Here is a 25,907-nt window from a genome sequence, read left to right as displayed (position 1 = left end):
TAGTAGCTTATAGTCCAGAAAATACGGTAGGTGAAATTGGATAATTTCCACGGCACACCTGACGATCACTCACGGTACTCTAGTGTGTGCCGCGGCACAGTGGTTGAAAAACACTGCACTAGAGAATGCTTGGCACTTCTGAAACATTCCCTAAATGAACAGACATCTCAGCCCTGAAACCCTGTTGCACCAAATTCTTATTGATTATCAACAAACATATCAATGAAATCTAGAAACGGAGCAGAAACAAACAAAACCCAACAAATCTGGGGATTTAAATCAAACTCTGACAGTCTGAGAAAAAACAAACTTCTTCAGCATCAAATGTTTATGATGAAATCTCCATAAGTCACATTGGGAAAAACAAATGTAACTACGGTCTCTTGCATTAAGATTTTATTCCAGCTGTCAGGCGGGCCAAAGCGGATGCTGAAAACAGCAGAGGGAGAGAGAGAGAGAGAGAGAGAGAGAGAGAGAGAGCAGTCAGAGCCGAGCAACACTCCCTCCTTCTTATTCTCCATGCTTGAAGGCTTAGTGAGAACTAAGCTGGCAGACTAAGATAAGCCTGTTTTTATATAACGTTTTTTTTTTCTCTCTCTCTCTTTTTATTCATTCAGAGTTGAGGAGGCAAAATGAATATATACACATTCAAAGATGGATTAGAAGACAAAAACAAGGCTATCATGGTGGAATGGAAGAAAATACTGTGCAGGAATAAAAGGGCTAGTTAAAGTTTTTAATTTACTCAGTGTCAGACATTTAACAGGAGGGAGATGATAGTAAGTAATAGGAAAACAACATTTCCTCTTAAAGCGCCTGCTTGATCACATCTTTTGCAAGTATGTTCTTATCAGCACTGGACTAAATTACTTTCTGCTTTCTGTCAATCATGTGGCTCCTGCTTGAAGAAACACAGCCTCTCTCTTCCTAATCCTAGTCATATATAAGAGAACACACAATCATTCAACGTGCAAATGTGAAGAGTGACAAAAAAACAAGCCTGTTTTTGAAAAAGTCTTCAACTTTTCCTTGTTTCGTCCTTTTTCCTGTTTAAGCAGGATGTTATTTCCTAGTTTTTACATCACACTAGAACAAAATGGAATTAAACTGGATCAAGAAATCTATTTTTTAATTAGCTGGCCCTGCCAGAGTGCTCAGTCAGTCCTCCAACACCACCCACAGTCAATGTTCTGTAGATTAGATCCACTAAAAAGCTACTGAGTCTCCCTCCATATCACTAAAAGGGCAGTCAATGAGAACATAAGTTAACTCATATGAAAAACGGGTAACAAATGTTGTTCCTGTAGGCTTCGTAAATAAGCAACTTGTTGGTTTGCACCAATTGTCTAATTTTTTAAAGACAGAATAAAGACCAAAATGTGGGAAAGAGCTTTTCTTTATTAGCTTAATTGGAAACACAACATACCTTAATCTTTTGATATAAAACATGTTCAAGAAATCATGTTTCCAGTATTTCACCCTGAACCTCGACCCTTCAGTCTTCCTCAGATTCATTTTGTTCAAACAGATATACACAGGGTGGACACATCATGTTAGGGCGTGGTGTTACATTCCAACCCTATGTCAGAACTCCACATTATTTGAATGTGGAAGGTTGTTTATGTTTTTGTGTCTGACATAAACTGTGAAGTAGAAGTTGAAAATACTTCTTAAGCTGGAGCATTTCCTCCTCCATCTCCATAAAAGGCCAAAAGCTGTGTTTAATTTAAAACATGCTACAGTTTAACAGGGGGAAAAAAACTCTAGGAGATATTAAGCTGGGTTAACAGAAGCAGAATGCTGTGAAAATTCAACCAACCTGACATCCTTTATCAACAAAACTCCAACCCAAAGGTTCATGTTATTAAAAATACTACACTCCGTACCAGCGTTGTTAATCTGTAAGACTTTTATCCTGACACATGATGTGGAAAAAGAGGGAGGTAAAACACAGCTACAGACAATTACACTGTTTCTTGATCACATCATTTATCTTAAAGAGTGCCTGAAGTCTTCATACACCCTTCAAAAAGCTCCATTCCACAGGTTAAAGGTCATGGTGTGCAAACATCCACACTAATGCGCCGATACTGTATGTGAATTATAATCCAAGAGCACACATGTTCAGTATGAAAGCAGGATTTCATGTTTTTTGTTCTCAAAACTTTTAATACTTTTGCTTACATTCATATTTTAAAAGCAGGACTCCATGTCTTTCTTCTCAAAACTTGTAACTTCTCCTCGTTCTCACACTTAGTCTCTGCTTGGAGCAAATGTTCACTTGTAAAACTCTCTTGTTTGCTATGGGAGGCCCCAATAATTGTGCTGAAAACTTCCTAATTCCCTTTTTCCTAATCTTTAGCAATAAACTCATTTAGATTTTTTAAGTACATATATTTTGCATAATAAAGCATAATGTTAGCATAATGTAAAGCTAGCATTCCATATTTAAAATAAATCTCGTCCACACTGTAAACCACAAAAACATCTGAATATGTCCAACATTTGCCTTTACGTAATTTAAATAAACCCACAAGGGTTCTATTAATTAAATAGGACATCATCAGAAAGGTAATTTAAACAAAACTCCATCACAATATTACAATCTTTTATTCCTTAATATAGAATGGTGTGACTGACGAGTCACATGAGAAAACTTCACTGTAATAAGTCTCAGAGAGGTTTAAACTCAACTGGAGGACAACTGCTTAACTAGGCAGATGCTTGAAAGGACGTTCTCAAACTGAATTTCACTCTAGACCTTGCACTGTCTTTCTCTACGTCCTCGGTTTATTCAGATTTTTGTGAGGGTTAACTCCTAATTTGCTTGCATTGGAGTGATGGGCTCATGGCAGGGGGCTTTGCATACTCAGAGATAAGCTAGTGAAACCAGTCTCAACTGCAGTCTTAGGTTTCTAATCAATGTCAGTGGATTTCCACAGGGAGAGGGGTGGGCTGAGGTTATGCTAACAGTCCGATGTTTGTTAGCAGAGCTCGTGAGTCAGTTCCTCCTCACTATTAACCCCGGGGTTCATCGATTTCTTGTTGCAGGCACGCGTGCGTGCACATTCACAGGCATGGTATGTATGCTTGCGCCTTTAAAAGCCACACACACACACGCACACACACACTTGTACGGGGAGACAAACTTTTGCACACAAGCTGTCACTTGCATTGACATCCAAGCATTCCTCTGGGTCACCTGGCTGGTTGAGACTTGTCTTACAGTAGAGATGTCAATGCCTGGACAACAGACTTGGGGTAAGTGGTTGTGCTGCTGCTGCAATGTAGTCAATAAAAATCGCCTGCTGTTTAGCAAGGCCCAGCAACAGAGCTGGGTCAAATGCCTTTTCATCTCCTCTAAGCTTTTGTTCTTGTGAGGCCGGATCGATAGAACAAAGCTGTTGATATGCAAGCAAGCAAAAGCATGTTTGGAGGGAGTCAACAATCATATCCTCAATTAAATCTGGCGAGTGTTGATGAAGTCACAAATCAGGCTGCAATTCTGTCCTAACAAGGAGAGTTCAGTCCGTCTGGGTCGATACTCTGCAGAACGTCCTTTTGGGACATATCTGTACCAGCTACACACATCTACAGACTGACATTTGACCATTTTTCTTTGCAAGCTCAATCAGACTGGAAAGCTTTGGTTTATAAAGAGCAATTTGACTCAATTGGATTTAGACCTGGACTTTGACTGGGACGTTCTAAAATGTGAATATGCCTTGAGACAAGCCTTCAATTGCAGCTGTTAGAATTGTTATTTTGCTGAAAAGTGAACCTTTGCTCCAGTGAAGTTATTTGCAGCCTCTAAAAGCTTTTCTTTCAGAATTGCCCTGTATTTACCTCCATCCATATCCTCAGCAACTCCATTCAACTTCCCAAGTTCTGCTTAAGGAAGGTCACAGTGGGGATACTGTGGAATTTTAATGCTCTGTTTACACGAAACCAGCAGGATAGTGAAACATAAATGTTTTGCTACGTTTTGACATCTCGTTTACTTGGTCACAGTGTTTTGGGCAGACAAAAAATCTGAATAATGACCATGTAAATGCCAATCGAAAACATTCAGAGTCAGTCACATCACTTTGCGCTCGTGCCCTCAGGCCCGATTCTTACCAACAGACAGCACAACAAAGACAGACTTCCCTCTTCAGTCCGTGCTGCTGCATCTTTTCAAAAAATTTGGGAGATTAAGCTAAAATTGCTGATTGTGGAACATTTATGTAATCAACGAAGACGCATAGATTACACATGCAGGATCACACACCTCCACAGAAGCAAAGGGTTACAAACATTGCCTTTGGATTAGTGAGTCCACAAAAGTTTTACTGCCTCCCACAGGCCTGACATGCATACTACATCATTTCCAGTGCTCTTTGTTTTCCATCTGCATGTTGCGTAGATGGAATCAAAGGAAAACGTTTCTGTAAACAGGGGCTTTGTTTTACAGCAGGAATTCTGCAAGTTTTAAAATTAAATTTTAAAACCTTTTAAGACCATCAGCAGTAAAATTTAAAACCTGCATGATGAAATGCATATTTTATAGATCAATAGTGTCAAGCTTTTTAGCACACAATGAACATAACATCGTATTGGTTGGTGTCATAAGTGAACCAATGATGAATGTCGTCCAGCCAACCGATGATAAATTTACTCTTTATCCATTAGAGACGCAACAGAGCTAGCCAGCTAGCTAAATTACACTAGCAGCTAGTTGTCAGTAGCCACCGCATCCTCAAAAAACGCAATAATGATGTTTGAGGGTGACTCAAACATTTGTCTGAGAGAAAAGTCCCATGATAAAAAAAAATACATAAGATAGTCCTGCCATGACAACATTTACTGTATTATATTGTTATGTAATTAAGGCCATCTTATATTTTAAAATTAATTTTAGATACATTAATTTAATCTTGTACAGGACAAACAACATTTTGTAAGTAGATCTAAATGTTCAACTTTATTTTGATTACATGTTTGCTGTGTACCGTACCTGGCTTATGGCATTGTGCACTGGGGTTTTATCCAGGGGCATCAAGGTAAAAAGGATTGAATACATATGTACACTGCTCTTTTCAGATCATTTACTTGTAAATTAAAATAGAAAAGCAATTGTGAATATTTTCCGTCCCCTTTACTATTGTGTATTACTGATGTACCGTCACATACATGAAAAAAACAGTAAATAAATCCTTTTGCAAGACGCTATACCTTCTAGTCTAAACAGACTGGCTTTTCAGCTTGATCGCCAAACAAATCGCTTTGAGTTTTATCCAGTACCACTACACAGCGAGCAGCAATAAAGCGATGCATACATCATTAGGTTACATAGCCCAGGAACCAAATGAGAAGTTTAGATTCTCAGTGGGTTGGCTCAGACTCATTATTCGATATCATTGGAGATTGTCAGGGTAATGTCCAAAAGCAGCGAGTCGGTGAGTCTCAACTCTCAGTTTAATTAAAAACAGGATTCATTGATTGAAAATTGGACCATGAAACAGTGCCAGAGAAATCAGCACCATCAACTAATGGGATGGGAAATCACAAAACAAAGTTGAGCCTAACCAGTGTCGCACATGATGAGTCCAAAAGTTGATGAACAAGGGAGGGGAGGCAAGGTGGCGGGATCGCCTGGAAATGAGAGCGGCTCCTGCAGGCTGGAGTGTGGGCCGATCCCGTCCTTTCACTGCTCCTTTCATATTGAAATGGTCATCATGGCCTGAAGCTGAGTGGGGGGGGAGGCGGTCACTAACCTTTCAGCTGTGTGGGACGCATTATCCCGCCACACAATAATGCACAATCTCGGTCTTGTTTGCCAACACTGCTTTATATTTCTCCTTCCCTCTTCATGCCTCTCCAGCACTCAGGGAATGTGGGTTTTCTTCAATGCTCCGTTCTCCCCTCCAGCACCATCCCGCCCGTTCGCTTCAATCCCTCTCTTTAAAGATGCATTATTCCTCTCTCCCGCATGCTCAATTAAACTATTCCAAATCTCTTTTCTAATGCAAATGCCTAATATTGTAAAAAGCGTATGTAAATAGCTCTCGGCATAATCTGCTGTGCCAAGTCTGCGCCTTCTGTCTCCGTTTGTTGCCTCTGACTGTGCGAGCACCTGTTTGTGCGTTTGCTTAAAGAGGCTGCAGGAGCCGGTGAAGCCGGTGGTGCTTTTTTTGCATCGTGCGTACCTTCAGGCAAGCTGTGCGAAGACACGCACAAGCCCGTCTGGGTCGCCAGCCTTTGGGCTGCTCTGCTTATGCATCAGTGCTGATGCTGTAAAGCCTCTCAACCTCCTCCACACCCACCAGGACAGCTCCATTACCAGCCATCTGAAACGCTGCGACTCCTGCGCCTCGGCCTCCTACGGGTGGGGTCAAAGATTTCAAGGTCAAAGGTGACGACGGTAGGGAAGTGGTGTGTAAAACGTTGGCTTATATTAAAGCTGCTGCACTGTAGTTTTGCTACAGACTCCTGAGGGGGCCCAACATCAAAGGCTTAAACAGCAGCAAGCCTTTTTAAGCGGCAAAGTGGGTGGGGGGCACAGCAGAAATGCACACCCACGCAAAAACATGCAGCAAAACTGCACAAATGCACAGATACTGATAAATGTCTTCCTTTTGCAGTTATTTTAATGCGTCCTAAATAGATTTTAACAAGAAAAAAGACCAAACATTAACAGTCACGTGTTAACATATTGTTACATCTGCAGATGACGCTGTTCTGTTTGCTCAAAGGGAAGTGGTCTTGAGGTTAACAGATGAATTGAATGGCGTCACTTATTGGTTGTAAAAATCTAGTCTGGGGTTAAATACAGAAAAGACAGATGCAATGTTTGTTTTTTGTTTTTTTACAATACAAGGAAAATTAAAGAGTATTCAGATAAAATTAAATATGTTGAGGATTTTATCTATTTAGGCATGACATTGAATCTAACCTTAATCTTTAAAAATCATGTCCAAAACGTTTAGTCTTTAAAATTGTGGATCTCTTACTACTGAGAATTCCCAGATTTATCTAAATGCCTTTTTTTCATGTTTTGTTATATTGTATGACTATCTGGTCGCAGGGAAGCAAAACTATTTTAAAACCTCTTGAATCAACACGAGCGTCTTAAAGATTCATGACAAGAAATCCTGACAATATCATCAATATCATTACCGTCATTCTTTCTAAATCTTTTCTTTTAACTTTGAAAATCTGATATTTTATGCAAACATTTGTTTAGTTTATAGAACTCATCACACCCTTGTGACTCCGCCTTTACAAAGGTTTGTCTTTGTGAGGTCAGATAAAAAGGGCGCCATCTAGAGGTGAGTGTAGGATCCCAAAATGTAGGACCGCTTTTACAAAAACTTATCTTTTGCCGCAATGAGTCACTGGAACAGTTTGCCAAATGAAATTCTGACATGTTCTGGTTATGAAATATTTGTAGATTTGCACTTGTTATTGATGAAGGCAAAGGAACTGTTTTGTGAATTGTCTGTTGGTTTGCAGTTCGTTTGGTTTAAGTGAGATCTGAACAATGAATTGACATGTATGATTAAACTGGTGTTTCACCAATTCATGATCTGTTAAATCATGAACCTGTCCAGGGGCAGCAGGTGAAAATTAGCATGTTTTGCTATAACCTCTTACCATGCATTTCTCCTTTTTAAAACATTATTGAAATGTTGTACATTGTCACTGTGTAAATAAATAAACAGTACAACAAAATACAGAATAACAGAAAGTAAAGGCTTGAGAAGTGGCCCAGGTGAGCTCTCCCTCTCCATTCCCACTCCATTATGACCATCACCACACAGAAACTCCAGCAAGAGCTAATTAACGGCCTATTACTATGCAGATATATGCAGGGCCAAGAGCAGATCTCAGGCAATAAATGGGCCTGATGAACAAGAGGCAAGAACAAAAGGGAGGTGAGGGAGAGAAGCAATGAGATCAGAGGATGATGGGATGACTTAAGTGTTGTGTGGTAGAGATGCAACAAAAAAACTGGTAAACATAAAACACAGGGCTAAATATTTAAAATCTTGAAATTCAATTCAGTTCAATGCAAAAACTCAAAAAAGTCTAAAACAGATACAAAGGGTCAAACATAAAGAACTCACCTCGGTTCAAAATAATAGAATAAACTTATTTCATCATTTGAACTTGGGGAGCAAATACCATCTAGCTATCACTTCAGAAGAGTTCAAACAAATTAGTGTGGGAAAAAAAGTCATGTTTTTAGTCCTATTTCATGATTTAAAGGTATCAAAAGGAAGGACATGCAAGACTGAAAAAACTGTAAATGGAAAGAATTAGCAAAAACTTTGTGCTTCTCCCACCTCACATTGCTCTCTACAGCTTTAACCTCTAAAGTGCCAAATGTAAAAGTTTTTTGCACCTAGCATTGTATGTGTTGGCAGTGGAAATCAGCCAGTGTCTCCCAGCCAACTGGAGATAAATTTGAAGTTATCGATGATGGAGGCAGCTTGCTAGCTGGCTAGATAGCAATGGTACATTGCTGACTGCAAACAATATATCCATATAGCAAGACATATTAGCCACTGTATTTATAATCAAAGACTAATATGCCTTTGTTAGCTAGCAAGAGTATATTAGTAGCTAGTTGCTGGTAGCCACCAGCAATTCCAGTCACAGAATGCAATTAAGATGTTTGCATGCGATTCAAACTTTAGAAGGACAGAAAATTCTCCCAAGGGAAAAAAAATACATTAGATACTCCTGTCAGGACAAAATTTAAGACCTGTGACTAACATATTTAAGGTCAACTTAATCTTTTTACATTTTTTTTTAGACATTTTAAGGTCTTGATTTACACACATAACTTTAAAGCTTTTTAAGGATGCATGGACACCCTGGCAGGAGATCAGATAAGAAGGGCGCCCTCTATAGGTGAGAAGTAGTATTGTTTTGTGTTATGAAACAAACTCTTGGCAGCTAAATAGGTGGTGGGAGTCTGTGCCAGGTGGAAGAGGCTGCAGTCAGACAGAGTAAAGGCTGTCCAAATCCCTGGGCTGTAAATCACACTCAGCAAGTCGTGGTATTGAATGACATTCATTCATTTATTTATTTATTTATTTGTAACCTGTATTTAACAAGACAGGACAGTTAGGGGCTTCCTCCTGATTGGTTGGTTGGTTTATGTCTTTGCTGCTCTGTTGGTTTGTCAGCCTGGACCTCTTTTTAGTTCAAGTCCACATGGAGACTTGAACTAATACAGGGAGGTGAAATAAAGTTGGGGATTTGCAATTATTAAGGGTCGACTTATTGAAATCAGCCCCGATTTTCCAGCTAGAGGTGTCAAAAAAATAAATAAAAGGAAAGGAAAATAGGTGGGTGCAACAAGATGTCATAATTAAAAAAAGCATCAGTCAAATCTCAAAGGAAAAAAAGAAAGGCAAGTCATGAATAAATTAGCATAAGAGCTGTTGCTGGTAAGATCTTGTCAGGGTTATTTCAACCATTCATTTGGGAGAAAACTAATGCTGCATGGAAGCTGTCAGCTTTGTAAGAACTGCTTGTTGTCAGAATCTATTAGAGCACATGATCTGACAGGAACTCTGACAAATGCTTTATATCTGTTTGGACTAATGTTCAACTCGGAAGCAACTTAGAAAAAAGGAAATACTAATAACTATGAAAATTACAAATGTACATACAGGATGACACCTTAGCAGTTATATCTAATAACAGACAGGCAATTTACCAGCCACTAACTCTACAGGGGTCAACGCGGCATGGGGCAGTTACTGGTATCAAGCTAACTTTTTATCAAATCAACCATTTGATTTAAAGTCGTTATAATGAGATACTGAAGATGGTGCAGAAGCAGAAATTCACCGCTGCCCCTCCCCTACCTGTTGCTGACAACTACTGGTCAGCTGGTTAATGAAAGACTACATTATTTACTGATTAAAATAAAGAAAATATTCACTGAAATCATTTCAAAGGGGATAAACAGCAATGTAAAGGTAGAGCTGTTAGCATGTCACAACATGTTAGAATGTTATAAATCATCATTGTCTTCTGTTAGAGGCCTCTCCAGATTCATTGCAACACTGACTGTTGCAATGAGAGAAATTGACTCTTTGAAAATGACATTAATTACGATATTTAATTTCGCTTTGGGATAAAAAGTAAATCTCAATTGAACACAATGTTACACACAACGCCAGTGTTACTCCACAAACAAAAAAAAGGCAAAAGTGAAAAATTCACAATTTCTCATAAACAACTAAACATTATTGAAATTTGTGCACCAAAATCTAGCACAAGAGCTCCACTACACATCAATTCAAAACACGTTGTAAGACAAAAGATTTATTAAGTTGTATACAGTTAATTATGAGAAGAATTATATATTGTTTGCAACTTATATTTTTAATTTAATGCATACGGCCATGAAAACTGGTTTGGTAATTATTGAGGAAGGGGCGGTTGTTTTTGTTTTGTTTTTTTTTTTTTACAAAAGTTTTTGTTCTTCCTGCTTCTTTTTCATTCATGTTAGTAAGTGTTGTAGTAGAATGTGTTTGTGAACTAATGATGAAATTTGTTAACTTTACTGCCTAAATTGATTGTTTTTTTACACACATAGTAAAGAAATCCGCCGCATGTAACAAACACAAAAAGGTTTTGTGAAAGCATTAGGAAGCTTCCACAAAGCCTAAATGGAACTAAGGCTGCAAGATATCAGGAAAATATTATTCTGATCCCATTTCTGAGTATTGCAATGCATATATAGATTACAACAGCCCTGCACTTTCATGACTATATTGTTTCCATCATTACAGTTTCCACACCAGGCCTTAGCCTCCCTATTACAAAAACCTACAAGCTGGTGTGCATCAACGGCAGGAGAACAAACTCATCATTGATAGTTCAAGTGTGAATGAAAGACCTGAAAAAGAACAGCGGACCAAATATTACATCTAAACCTGCAAAGGTTGTGCTGATGATATATTGAGAAAATTAGCTTTTTAAAAAGCACAAACAGGAAAACTGAAGACCTGAGAGGTCTTGTTCAGACCCAACTGTCACATCCATCCCGGCGATCTGACACACGCGCGCATGCACACACACGAACACGCACACGCACGCACACACACACACACAGAGCTAAACATAAGAGTGAGCCAACTCAAGGCAGACTGAGGATTCTCAATTAGTTTCACAAACTCAGTTCAAACTGTCCTTGGAGACGCTTTGAAACCTCCCACTCACCTTACATGATTCCACACAGGATCCATTCAATAAACAGCGCTGCTTAAATCCATCTCTGCTACAGGCTCTTTTATACTGTCGGTCAGAATATTCTGAAGTCAGAATTGTTTTCTGCCAGATTTTTTTTTTACTGAAATTTACTTTATTTATATAGAAAATTGTGGTAAAATTGACAACTCAGAGTGTTTTATTCTTGACCCACTTTCATCCAATCAAATACGCTGGATTTGAACCCACAACTTTCAGTAGGCATGGGAGTTTCTCTCTACATACATGACTAAACCAGATACATAAAGATCCATGAACTAATGATGACGAATGCATTACTGGGAGACACAAAGAAAAACAACTTTAAACCGAAAAAGTCTTTTAAGACTTCCTATTTACTCCTCAAATAACAGATTCAGACAATAAAAACCCAAACAAACTGTTTTGAAATTAGTGTTGAAAAGCAAAGCGGTATTCCTTTACTCAAATTAGGATTAAATCACTTCCAAACAGCGTAAATGATGTGTTCTGGGCTCCCAAGCTTGGCTGCTCTTCTAGGCCTTGCATGGATGGGATTCGATTTATTATTTCACTCACCAGTACTCCTTTATTTGCCCGAGATGTAATTAACTAATTGATTTGTTAAAAGCTTGAATACATTGAATACCGAAGAGGCACAAGTTGCGAGCCGTCCTCACTTCTCCCAGTTAAAATAAGAGTTACTTGTCAGCCAACATTTTAGCGACACTGCTTTTAGCAAGAAAGTACATTTACTTATTAGTGCTTGTCACTGCTATGCATGGATGTTTAATATTACTGTGACATGAGTTAATCTGTTCTTTTGCTATTTAATTTGGATCAAATGTAATGCATAATTAGGTTTTTGTTCTGTTTTGCATTTATGAGCGGCTGACTTACGACTGGTGGACGCTGCAGTTGTAGAAGACGAACAAGACGCTGGCAAACTTCTTTCCTGTCTCTTTGGACTTCAGATACAGTCTTATTATACGTTGGTCACCTACAAGCAAACACAACACATTTGACACTCTTTTTTTACATTATTCCTGCAGTTAATTATCATGACCCAACATGAATGACGTCCATTATCTAGAAGTACTTTAATATGGAGCTATAAAAATGACGTTGGCATCTAAATCTTGTGCAATCTTAAAGAATGCCACACACACTAATAGCAGTGGCTTTAGACATGTTTTGTTCTTTCAGAAATGAAACCCTTTTAAGTTAAATTAACCAACTCCTGTCCATCTACTTACACCGTTTTTTGGATATTCCAACTCAGTCAGTCAAAGATGGACTGATATTCACTTCAAGCACTGATACATAGTATGCAGCTAAAATGAAAGCTATAAATGCAATAGTGTGAATGAGTGAACACAACAGGATGAGGGATTGTCAGAATGGTGGAGTCCTCAAGGATTTAAGAGCCAGTAGCCAAATTTTGCTGATATCTGCATGATCTGCTGATATTAACTTGAAGGAGAAGGAAGAAGACAAACTAAATGGGGAAGGTCACGGCTGTCAGGAGTCTTAAATTACAACAGAAATGTGAAAAGGAACACTGTGAAACAAAATCAAAATAAATAATTTTGATAAACAACTGATAAGTTTCTTTATTAAGTATCTACAAATTATTTAAACCAAAAAAACAAATTAGTTACCCTGGTCTCGCGTTATGGGAGCAATTTCTTTGGTAGAAGGAGACAGGCAGAAGATCCGTCCGCTGTAGATGCGTCCTTCTGTCTCCACGTAGTCCTCAAAGGAACAGTTCACTCCCGCAGACAGACTGGGCACATTCTGCGCCTGAAGCACCAACTACGAAGCAGGACAGAAATCAGAAAAGATGAGCTAGAGCAGAAATTTCAATCAATACACTTCATTACTGATGCCCCCGAAGCAGAAAAACACTGCTCCGATATCAGCTTTCGGCTACAGCCTAAACTGATTGCTTGTGATAACACATCAACAAGCTTTATCTAATATCATTTTATATACTTTTCCTCCCCCTTCTCCAGCTTTACCAACACACAAACATCTGAAAAGATATGAAAACATGACAGGACTGCGTACCTGCACTTCTGACATGGTGACAGAGACGGTCTCCGGGTGGACGGACAGATGGACGCACTGCTCCACTCTGGTGGTGAAGCGCTGCGGCTCCTCTGCTCGCTCGCAGCGATCCCTCCTCGAACATCTATCACAGGAGATTATTCCACCGTCACATCTCTTTAACAAAGATCCTCAGCATCATATTCTGGTATCCCCTTTAATCTCACATTAACACAGCTTATTTTACTCTTGTTGTTGATGAAAAGTTCTGCAGAAGCTAATGACAGAGCTCCTTTCTCAATTGGGACGCATAAATTGTTGCCATTTATAAAGCCATGCACATCCCAGTTGTTTAGTGCTGCAGATATCACAAAATTATTGATTCTGTGTATTTACTTACAAAAAAACAAAAAACAAAAAAAACTAAACTGAGTTTCAGACGGGATGACTGTTGATTAGTGTGTGCAGAGATGCATGGAAATTAGAAATAAATTAGGGAACTGGATACAAAATAACTTGCATTTAAAAAGCTGAGCCCAGCAATTACTGGAATATGTCATGTTAAATGGTGCCGTGTGAACCAAATTAGCACTTTTTCAATAGCTGTGCAGATCTGCAGGAGCCGAAGCAAAACTAAAATATGTATGAATGCTTACAGTGGTGATATGTGTAAGGTTCAAGTCGAATGAAATGTCAGCCGTACACTAAAATCTGAATTACTGTGTAACACAGCAGGAAGAAGCACACACTGAAAGGGTAATGCATACACTATATGCCATAAATGACTGACAGCAGCTGCTCAGTCATCTCATTTGTTGACTTGAGAAGGGGAGGTATCTGCTATTGCTCCAGTTTGGATCCAGGACAAGTATAAATATGAAAAGTGTTGCAAACTTTTGTATTTGTCACATTTTACTCTAATAACCCAAAGTAAAATCAAGTGCCACCAACTGCCTACAGAAGTCTTAAGGGGTAAAGAGTCCACCTGGGTGTAATTTATATTAGCTAAAGTAAACCTCTGCTTTGGTCTAAAGCAGGCTCTCCACCCACAGTTCAGCCTTTAGTTGCATCCCTGCTGTAACATGCCTGAGTCTCTCCATAGTGAGCTCCAGGTTTGCACCTCTCCTCCTGTTGCTCCTTCATACCTCACACTGGCTGCTGATAATAAGAGTGTTTTTTATGCCCCCCAACCTAAAGGCGCAGTGAGACTGATGTGAGCAAGTATGTCTATGTGAACAATTCATTTGTGGCAAGTCAACTCTGACAAACTTTTGCTCTGGCTGCTCTGTGCTCACAGCTTGGGAAAATGTATGTAAATGAACCACATGACGAGCCAATCACAGACAGGTTTTCTTTCCAATCAGAGTATTTATTGCAAATACTGCATTTGCTTGGCTAAATTAAACAAATAAAACCAGCAAATCAGAGTACTGCTTCAATGGGCAGAAATTAAAAATCAAAATGGAAGGATTCAAGTATATAATTATCCAAACACTTGACTTGTGTAGCTTAGGGTAGTTAAGCACACAAATATGCTTCCTGTGCATTTTGGATAATAATTATACATTTCTCAAGCTGCTACGTAATATGTCACATAAAATTATTTCTTCTTTTAACAGCAGATTTTTAAACAGAGATCCAGGCAAAGTCCCACATTTCTTCCAATATTTATTGGCAAAAATGTTTTATTTTCCTTCAACTTCAGAACTATGCACATCTTTGTCTGATTAAAATATATTAGTTTTGTTGTTGCAATGTAACAAAATGTAAACACCTAGCGTTCAAGCATTGCATGAATGCTGATAGTATTAGTATGTGTAACCAAGTCAACTAAAATTCAAAGTACTCTCATCTACATCTAAGAGTTGCTTATTATTGCAGAGCAGTAAAAGTCCAAGTATAGCACAGGAGAAAAGAAAACAGCCAAACAAAGCATTTAGTACTTGCTAGAGATGACTGACAGCAGCTGATCAGTCATCCTTCATCAACATGGAGCAGCTCACTAATTATCTCTAAATACCTCAGATACAGACTTTGTGAAGGGGAAATAGCCCCCTTTTCTTTTATTTTTGGATTCTGTGATAAATAGAGCATTTGGAAGACAGAACATTTTCAATTACACCTAATTAAAAAAAATTAGCACAGTCCAGGCAATTTATTGATGGGAGATTTTACTGAACATAATTACAAAAGAGAAAAATTAGGGTTAGTTAATCTTTAAAATCCTGGAAAATGAAACAGAAATGGAGGCTAACTGGACCATAAAAGAGTAAGATGATATAAACCAAACAGTTAATCAGTGACATGCATCTTACCTACCTACCTGATGTAATAAGTGTTCAAGTTTTATATATCCAACCTAAATGTAGCACCTTATAGATATTTTTGGACAGTTCTCTTTAACACCATGCGACCCAAACAACAGCGTTTAATAAAGGGATTAGATCTAAACATCAAACCCTACCAAGGCCTAACCCTAAGGACCAGGTCCACATATATACAGGCTCTTTCAAGTGGGAATGCTGTGAAGTATTTTGAAGCATTAAAACATAAATTTCTTAATGATCTGACGAGTCAGATATCCTTGAAGGACCTCAAAGGAAGACAGGTTTATGTTAATAACAAAAAAGAGAGATCGTTCCAGAAAGCTACTCCACCGTCTGGTTTAATCAACACAAATCGGACGAATTAAACTTCAAAAGCAGCGTCACTGTGTGCAAGTACTCACATGTTGTGTAGCACACACCAGCCACAGTGAGGGTCTCCTGATCCCAGACAGTCTCTACAGGATGCGTACTGCTCACAACTCTCCACCGGCACACAGGTCACCTGGAAGAAAATGTAAAAAAACAAAAGGTCACATGGTTAACGTCAGACAGAGAATAATCTGGGGGAATCTAACAGACTAAATATGGTAAGAAGTAACTGGACGTACTGCAGGAACATGCAGATACGGTTTTTGTGTGTACTTGCACACAAAAAACATTGCTTCATTATTCCAGTTTATATATTAGTTAGACTTCAATCCAATTCCACTTCCAATACATTATGTATTTGCCTCTTCAGTGTCAACTAAATTAACATTTCATTTTAATTAGTCTTTTGGAAGTGTTGAGTGTTGGTTTGTCACATGTTAATTGCATAAACGGCAGTGAAGGCCAGCTTTGCAGCAAAATGCATTTTTGATGTTGGCTTCCTTTTAAAGTTCATATTGCTTTTTTTTGTTTGTTTTTTTAACAGAAACTTAAACCTCAACTCACTTTCTGTAATTATCTTATCTTTCCTCGGCCCAACACATTTCTGTAAGCATCTCAATCTGAATGTGAATGAAGTCAAAGCATTTGAAAACAATGAGCTACTGTACTTGATACTGTTAAGATAAACATCAGTGAATACCCTGTTTGAACACTGACTCATTTCAAACGCCGTTTTCTCGCATGAATGAGAACAAATATCAACTTTGATGATGTCAAACAATACAGCTAAATGGATTTATCTACAAAAGACACCTGCATGCATATCTTAGCATCAGTGGGACAGAATGTATCATTAGGCAGCCCAGAGAAACTGATCCTTGCAGATATCATTTAACAGACATGTGCAAAGCAAGAAATTAAAAAGAACTGCAAAATTATGGCACTTTCAGGAAACTCTAAATCCAAGTAATTAACCCTTTAGCAACCTTTCTGAAAAGTTAAAGTCATACCTGTGAGGAAAAAGGTTTGTTGCACCCAGTTGACAATTCAAAACATCAAGTGCATCAGCATCTATATGGTAAATCTCAATTTGCTGGATGCGATTAGCCAGTGACAGGTGGATTGGCAGACAGAGCGCTGCCTCAGGCAAACTCACACACAGGAACCGACGCCAGCAGGAAGACTACTTCTTGGCCCCAAAAACAGACTTTCAGACAAGTTTTCTGGGGCATCCGTTAAATTCTCAAATACATCACTGACCACCAAGCGCACATTCACACACAGACAAAGCGTCATGCGCGTGTGCACACATGCGTCTGGCTGTTTCATTTAGGTGAAGTATGAAATCAATAGCACAGCAGAAGCAGGAGGCACATGAGATTAGCTGGAGTCAGTCTGCATTCTAATACCAGCTGCAGGCAGATGCTTTTAGAAACCTTCATGGGGAAACTACCACAACAAACTATTTTACTCAACCTGCCAAACTTAAAAGAATAAATCATTCTGTTTTCATCACTTTTTTACACAATCATTGTATAACTCACCAAACACATTGCAAATTTTATGTCAATATACGGCAAACATATGTGTGTATTATTCAAGATTGCATCAGTGCTAATTGCAATGGTAATGTTAACTAGTTAGAGGTAGAAAATTATTATGAATCAATGTGTTTTGTTTGAACTTAAATTCACATTTCTGCTTCCCATTACCATAAGTAGGAAGTAATGATTCTTGGTACTGTACTTAAGGGTGTTTCATTCATGATTCCTGATAGTCCAGTAAACTAGTTGACCAAATCTGCAACATTTGTTACATTTTCTGCTGGTGCAATTTGCTTTCAGGCAGATTAACTAAACTAACTGAAAAATTTGTTCATCCCTTTGTCAAAAACCAAGAACAACAACCAAGGAAACGACACAAAAACCTCTGAAAAAGACAGAAGTTCTACTTCCTTTTTCAGATTAGACATTCTTAAAGGGGTAGTAGTATATGTTTTCCATGCACGTAGTGCCATTTGATAGCACAATCAAGTAACAATGTTATGTTCAGTTTTTATAAAAATGCTGTATATGATTTAAAAGAAATTTGACTTCAATGTTTAAAACCTTGAAATTGGGCCTCGGTCTCTTTAAAAACTCCTGCTCTTTCTCAAATTCGCCTTCAGGAAATTAATCATTTAGTGATTTTACCAAATGAGAAGTATCTCCTATAATGAGCTCAGCGGGTGCGCAGTTCCACCGGGTGTTTGCTAATTGCTGCCAGCTAGTCTGAAGGAGCTGAGTGGGGAAGTCGTATGAAGGGCTGCTCTCTGAGGAGGTCCACCCAGGTGTTTTGCACAGCTGGTTGCCATGGAGATTAAATAATTTATCAAAGAGGCATGAAATAATCAAATCAACACTCCAGGTATGTTTTTGATGAACATTATAATATGATGTAAAGCTCAAAAATGTGATTTTACATAATACTGCCCCTTCAAGAAAGCAAATGATTCACTAGCAAAAACTGACCTGCGTGATTGCACAAACATACTCCATTACTCCACTGAGGACCTACTGTTCTAAATTATTCGACCCATTATGCTTTTGAAAGTCAAAACATATAAGAGCTCTCACACAATACTTGCCACATTCCCTCCATTTTACCCTCAGCTCCTGGATCCTCAGGTTCTCCATGTCACACTAATGTACAGGTGAACACAATGCCTTATAGCGGATTCATTGCATGGTAATAGTAACCGGTGTCTGAAGGCCATTACAATGCAGCCATCAGTAGGCACGAGTCTCTTACAGGACACCAAATGGCAGCAAATTGCAGTCATTATTTGTGGCTGTACAAATACCATGCAAGTAATACAGTCCATTTAATAAAGAGGGGGCGGGGGAAGGCAGTAGGGAGAACAAAAAAAAAGCTTGCTGATCTCAAGCACAATAGCCAGAGAGAGAAGTTTATTCAGTGCAGCTTTGTGATATCAGGGTGGATGATGTATTCTAACGGAAAAGTTCAATTATTGAGTTTTAGAAAACAGATAATGGGGAGGGTAAGTGGGAGATGCTCAGCCAAAGACTCTTTGTCTCACTCTAGGTGGCACGGTGTCTGTGTTTGTGAGGGAACTGTAAGTAAGTGAGCACAAAATATGGCATTTTCATCCCTGGCCCATTTATGGCAGTGGAAGGGGGGTGGGGGGGCATCCATCTACAGACAGGGGAGGGAGGTGGATGGGAAAAGGACAGGGACTTTACAGCAGAAGGTAGAGGAAAATACAAAGAATGAGATCATGAGACCTGAGAGGGGGCCAAAGGGGGGTGTCCATTTAACCATTCATTTTGGCTTTCAGGTGATAATGGACAATGTTTGTGGATGAAAATAACCCTCCAATGCAATTCCGATTTATTTCTTCTATTTTTTTTTTTACCACATTTTCACAGCGCAGGGAAAACGAGAGAAAGAGAGCAGAGGAGATGATGAGGGGAGTTTATTACAAATAAATAACAGCTACAAATGAGCCTCTCTCATTTGGGTCACGATAGAGAGGCTCTTAATTTGCCTAGTGGCAGATGAGAGCAGGGAGGGTGGGGGGCGCAGGGTGGGAGGAAGGAGGGGGACGGGAGGTGTACAGAGAAGGATAGATGAGAAAGACACACGGATGTAATTGCAACTGATGTTTCATTCCACATATGAGGCCCCCTTTTCCACCACGGCTAGCTGTAGCTGTGAGCCTGGGTGTAATTGTCCCAGCTGTATAATATGGTGGCAAATATAAGGTGCTATCACAACACAATAGACTGATGGATGGCTTATTCCGCCAGCGAGTTTAGTTCAGATGCAACCACGTTAGCAGCAACACAGAGCAAATGAGAAATTTGCGGTAACACACTGGGTTGACGTACTTGACCATAAAGTGGTTTTAGCAACTAAGAAAATATGAAGCGGCCAATTGCAACTGAGGGCACACATACATGCACACACACGCAGACACAAGAGACATGAAATTCTCAATGGTAAAGATACTGTATTTCAGCAGATAATTATGGGCACTAACTGATTTATCAACTTAAAACTCACTTTTCAATTCCAAAAAAGAAAGATATTTTTATTCTCTCTGTACTTTTTCTATGGCCTCAACTGTCTTGAAACTCTCCAAATGAGGGCATAGATCACATGAAACCACTGATAGACACAATCCTGGAAGAAGCAGAATGTGGGAGATGGAAGACAACTGAAGAAACATCTGAAAAAGCAATAAACATATTCTCTCTTTATACTTAAAATTTCTAGTCAACAAATCTGGAAGTAGCCCTGATCCACAAAAAAGAAGTAAGCAAGCTGCAATTTATGTAGACTAAACGTTGTATTGATAAAATAGATCAAAGCTTTCAAGTGTTTAGTTTGATGATACATGAAGGTTTCTAGTGTCCAGTTAATTTAGTTTGGATCTTTCAGACTCTGGACAAATCACTGAATCGGTTCCCTTCAAATAAAGCTGGGCTAAATTCCTCTTACATTAAAATATAATAGCCAAACTAAAGAAACGGAACCGATGTCCAGTTCTGGAATTTTTATTTCTGTTATCTTACTATTAATTTAGGTGAGGCAACTCTTAATACAGGTTGATGAGAAGCTGCCACATTCTCACTTGGCTTATCAACAGCTGAGGAGCAATCTTAAAGTGAGACGGAAATTCTCTAATCACCCTCACTGGAAGCATCTCTTTGGCTCTTATGCCTTTATATCCCTAAGTTCCTTGTGGGAGTTGATATGAAGCACATAGTTTGACCTGCTATAAATAGTTAAACCATTGCAAAAAAAAATCCAGTCACGTTATGCAGCTTATGTTCTGAATCTTAAAGACGAAGATGCTAAAAGACCAGGTGAGATGACAGTGGAATGGAAGAATACCTCTCAAGATTTAGAAATGCTCGAGTGTCTTTAGGCAACAAATACCAACTTGCCCCAAACGTAAATCCTAAGATGTTATGCTTTTCAAATGGACCTTGGAAACTTGCTGACAGGAGTATTTCTTCTATCCTCTTCTCATATCCTCCCCAGTCACCAACATTTTTTTTTAGCAACTTCACAGTTGGACAAACACCAAAGAAACTGCTTTAAAGGCAGTGTGCGGCGGTCTCTTCTCGCTGACCTCCAAGTGCAGTAAATGCTGACTGAATTTAATATGAACCCTCTATGATGTGGTGCCAGGGGTACGGTTTCTCCACCGTGCAGTACAGTACATTTCTGTACAGTAATCAATACGCGAAGGTACATCATCGGACCATTATGTCAGTTTTCTGAAGCCGCCACCCCTCACACCGAACGAGGCTGTTTGCTGCTGACAGGTCACCTTACAAAGGCTGTTTTACAAGTAGAAATGCTTGACCTTGATCTCCGAGTTCAGAAGTGCAACTCTACAGTCATAACCACTACAAGACGATGAGATCTGAGACATGACCTACTGTATATGATTTGGATTCAAAAATGGCAAAAGACCTATGGCTCTTTTAGTCTGTAATGCGAGAGAGCAGCTCATTATCTGGGGAACCAATGAGAATAAAGATTGTCTAATAGCTGCGTGTTAGAAGTAAGACTTGTAATAACATGATAAAGACGACATCTGGTACAAAGGTACAGTAGAAATCAATAGATTATGAGCTGTAATCCACTTAGTCACTTGCTTTAAAGCAATTAGGTGATGTCATCCACAGGGACATCCAGGATAACAGAAATATTTCCCACTCTGTGACGTCAGCAGCTGAGAGCCATGACAGGATGAAAAATCTCTTTTTTTTATTAGTCTGGAACAATTTGAACATGAAACTGTAAAAAAGCAGCAATGATAAAAGTGATTTAGTGCCATTGTTCACTTTTATGAACACAGAAAATAATGAGATATCATTGGGGAGACGCAGAGATAAAAAGATGGCGGCAGACCAAGATACGTAGTAAGAAAAAAAACAGTGAGAAAATGTGCCAGTGCAGGACTTTACGTACAACACACACACACACACGCACACATAATACACACACAAACACGCGCGCGCGCACACACACACACACACGCACACACACACACGCACACACACACACACACACACACCCCCCCCCACACACACACACACACACACAAACAAAACGAAGAGCATGAATAAATCTATGGAGCGCTAATCGAAAACCCTCATCTTGCACTGAATCAGTTTTATGTTTTCCTACTCCTGTCCGTGCAAGCTCAGATGTGAGTCCACACTGCCCGTTTTGATATGTGGTCTGTGTGCTGGAGTTCAATACACCACATTTAATTACGGTCAAGTGAATATGGGAAAAGGTAAATTGCTCTGTCAAGCTGGGGAATTGGGTTCTTGATGTTGGAACTCTCATCACTTGGCATTTCTATTATTCAATATCAAGAAAAAAATGGAGGGATGACGACAGCGGGAAGAAGAAGGGCCTGACAAACAAGACACCTCTGATTGTTTCTGCATATGAGGAGAACGTCAACTGGCATGATGTGAAAAGCCCAAATGCTTTTTATTGAGATTGTTTTAATATGTTTTATAGATTTCAAATATGCCTCTTATATCATGCCTCATAAATTCATCTGATAAACTTATTTCATTCAAAATTTTGCAAAGTTACTTGGTGAATATCTCAAGCAATAATTGGGTGAGAGATCTGGTACACCTTAACAGGACAGGGCAAGACCATTTAACTGTGACAGTCACCGTGGAGTATCATGGCTAAATTATGATTTTGTTTGAAAAGACAAAAGAAGGCAGTCATATTTTTGGGTAGCTGAGAAATATCCCATATCAAACTTTTTTTAAAGGAACTATTTTAAAACTTGCAACAAGCTAGAAGTTTTAGCTTGCCTGTTGAAAACAGCCAAGTAACAAATATTGTAATCTTAATAGTACATTAAATTTAAGCCAAAGTCTATGATTAAATGATACAAATGGTAGCTTCAATAAAAAAATAATCCAAAGTTTATAATCCAGGTACATGTCTTGGCCCATATAAAGGCCACCATTAACTTTGGGCTTTATTACCTCCAGTTCACATATTGAGAATTTGGCTACTGAAGGAGATACTTTCTATAAATGATATCTGAAGTCTCTATAAACTCTCTCCAATCTGAAACAAACATATGTGTAGATCCAATTTTGCAAATATTAGGCAGGAAAAGTTAGAGAAAATAGCATAGCATGTCGCAGAAACCAATTATTTTTTCCCACCTTCTCAGCTCTCACACACTAGCACTCTTCATCTGTACTCTTCCTCTACCTCAGTCTCTGAGACCGGACTGTAAATGTAGTCAACACTAAACCTGAAAGTAAAAGGTTATCTGCTCCTCAAAAAGCTCAACTCATCTCTTGGTTAGTGCGATTCTGACGAGCGGAGAGACAGAACGGCATAGAAAATATACAGCTCAAAGCAAAAATAACTAGTACAAGGGAAATGTTGGCTGACAGAGAATCAGCTGATGAGCTAATTTAGAAATTTTTATGCAACTCTTGACAGCGTAAAAGTAACAGTAGCTGGGGTGGGAAAGTAGTAGAAGCTTGTATAAGAGCTCACATATTATAAACACCAGAGTATTTGTCATCAAAGTAGAGTCAGGCTCACAAAGTACCAGTAAAACTTCATCGAGTGAAGTAAGTGCATGCTAATACTATAAGGTGATGCATATGCAAGCTCGATAGACTGCATTTATGTTTGAGACTCTTATTTTGAAGTAAAAGAGAAAAAAAACCTGAGTATTATTCTTTATTGAAGAGTTGACCAATAAAGAATTGTCATTGTGCTAGCTAACAACATTTAGTTAAAAAGAAAGGGTAATACAATGGTAAAAACAATGTTATAACATTAAAGGCTAACCATTTGCAGCTAACAACGTGAAAGTTAGCATCTTCTTATTAGTCTAAAACTACATATATATATATATATATATATATGTATATATATATATATATATATATATATATATATATATATATATATATATATATATATATATATATATATATATATTTTTTTTTTTTTTATCAATGTGGGTAGCATCTCTAGTTTAAAAGCTAAAATCCTTTGAACAAATTTAAACCAAATCGGTTTGAATTGAGCAGACAATTTAAACACAGGTATAAAATGTTGTATCAAAAAAAGAAAAGAGGCGGGTGACAGAGTTATCATATAGCTCACCTTAGAATTACATAGACTTTTGATTAAAATTTGAAAACCAAAAGAGAATTTAGATCTTTACCAGGCTGTAGGTCAAGCTTCATACTGCAGAAGAAGAAATGGGAGCAAGACAGAAACAACTAGACTAGTTACTGAAAAGCTACATTTGAAATCAAACTGGTTGTTAATCTGTACATCAATTAAACATTTTCTAAAATACGGCTTGGGATTTTCTGAAATCACTCTCATTAAAAAGTTAGAAAGTTATTATGGGTGATGTCACAGTGTAAAGACACCTTAATTTCAGTTCATGTTTTTCTTTCAGAACTTTATTGATACTTGTTACCATATAACTGGGCAAACTATAGATCTAAAATAAAGTTTTGAACTCACATCTCCTTGATCATAATGCTGGCTAAAGTTTGATCGAAATTTTTCCCATATTTGTTGTTATTTTAAGATGAGGAATTATTAACATGCATGTTCTGCATTGATGCAAATGTAAATTCATGTTGATTAGGAAACTAGGAGGCCTCTCTCCCGGCAGCAGACCTCCATCCTTGAGCTGAACTAACATGAGCAGGCATGTAGGGGACATATCACTGCTCATCAAATATAAAACACTGGCTTTAATAATTGAAAACGACTTTCTGGTGGCAACAGCAGTCATCTTTAATGTAGATTAAAAGGAAAGGGACAGTTATGAAAAGGAAAATCTGACAATGCTTACAGTGTGGATTCCTTCTATCATGGCAATGAGCTGCACAGCTCTGACTCAACAAGGTGTTAGACCAATTGAAATCAACTCTACAGATTAATAACATTAAATGTAAAACATAAAGCATATGTGACCTATGTGTCTTACTCATAGTTTCTGTATGATTTTCTTGTCAAAAACATGCTTTGTCAGAACAAGATGTTCACTTATTCAGATGGATAGATGCAATTTTTAGACAAATACATTAATTCAATTTCATACTATTCCATACTGAGTGCTGAGGATGAGGCGTTTCTATCCGACTTTAATTCTTCAGATACTTTGACTCCATGATGGTAGTTTCATTTTTCCACATCACATCAACAGTGATGGCCTCCATTTGTATCAATTACACTCCACCTCCACTCTGTTCTCATTGAGACACATGAAAGTCAATTAAGCCTAATCGCTGGTAAATTACACACCAGTGTCTACATACTATGGAAGTCTCATTTAAGGTTATCACATCGAGGTCATTAAGCGTTTGGAGATAAGGGAGTCGTAGAGAAGACTCAAAGTGCTGAATACACTAGCAAACTCTCTGAAGGCATCTGAAGATAACACAGATTCCAGAACAGCAGGATTTTAAGCATATTGTATTAATTAAGTCAGTATTGGAAATGAGAAATCTCTGAGTCTAACGAGAATAAAGTAATAGGTCTAATATTCATGATAGAAATGATTAATTATGTAAACAGACAGATCATGGCTCCAGTCACAGTAGCTTTGAATCTGGGCTATACCTGAGTGCAGATTTAGGTCCCTCCTGAAATATGTTACAATTGAGTTACATTAAAACAGAGTAAACATGTTGGCATTAACTAAACCAGTCCACACACAAACATTTGCAGGAGAACTAAAAAGACTACAGCTGAATCTACTAAGTCAGACTGATGTTTATACCCCATAGAATCATTTTCACTTCAGTTGGGTAGGAACACAAGATGCAATAGAAAACTCATGCTCCAGCATCGTCTTACTACTTATCTGATACTGTAGCATAT

The 25,907-nt window shown here is 38.4% G+C and overlaps 1 protein-coding gene across 1 annotated transcript in view; it reads right to left on the bottom strand.

Moving 5' to 3' along the window:
* The window catches only part of plxna1a (plexin A1a), a 311,405-nt gene that overhangs the window by 127,947 nt on the left and 157,551 nt on the right, over window positions 1-25,907 (bottom strand). Inside the window, exons 6-9 of the mRNA XM_088006887.1 lie at window positions 16,010-16,110; window positions 13,303-13,426; window positions 12,894-13,047; window positions 12,133-12,232 (exon numbers count right to left, since the gene is read on the bottom strand). Of these exons, the coding sequence (XP_087863013.1) occupies window positions 12,133-12,232; window positions 12,894-13,047; window positions 13,303-13,426; window positions 16,010-16,110 (479 nt within the window). The remainder of the gene's footprint in view (window positions 1-12,132; window positions 12,233-12,893; window positions 13,048-13,302; window positions 13,427-16,009; window positions 16,111-25,907) is intronic.

This window comes from Poecilia mexicana, unplaced genomic scaffold (assembly GCF_051168715.1).
Source record: "Poecilia mexicana isolate PSO_F unplaced genomic scaffold, ASM5116871v1 scaffold_7, whole genome shotgun sequence".
In the NCBI taxonomy this organism is placed as follows: domain Eukaryota; kingdom Metazoa; phylum Chordata; class Actinopteri; order Cyprinodontiformes; family Poeciliidae; genus Poecilia; species Poecilia mexicana.
The sequence above is the reverse complement of the archived record's forward strand: the minus strand, read 5'-3'. Positions and strand labels throughout refer to the sequence as shown.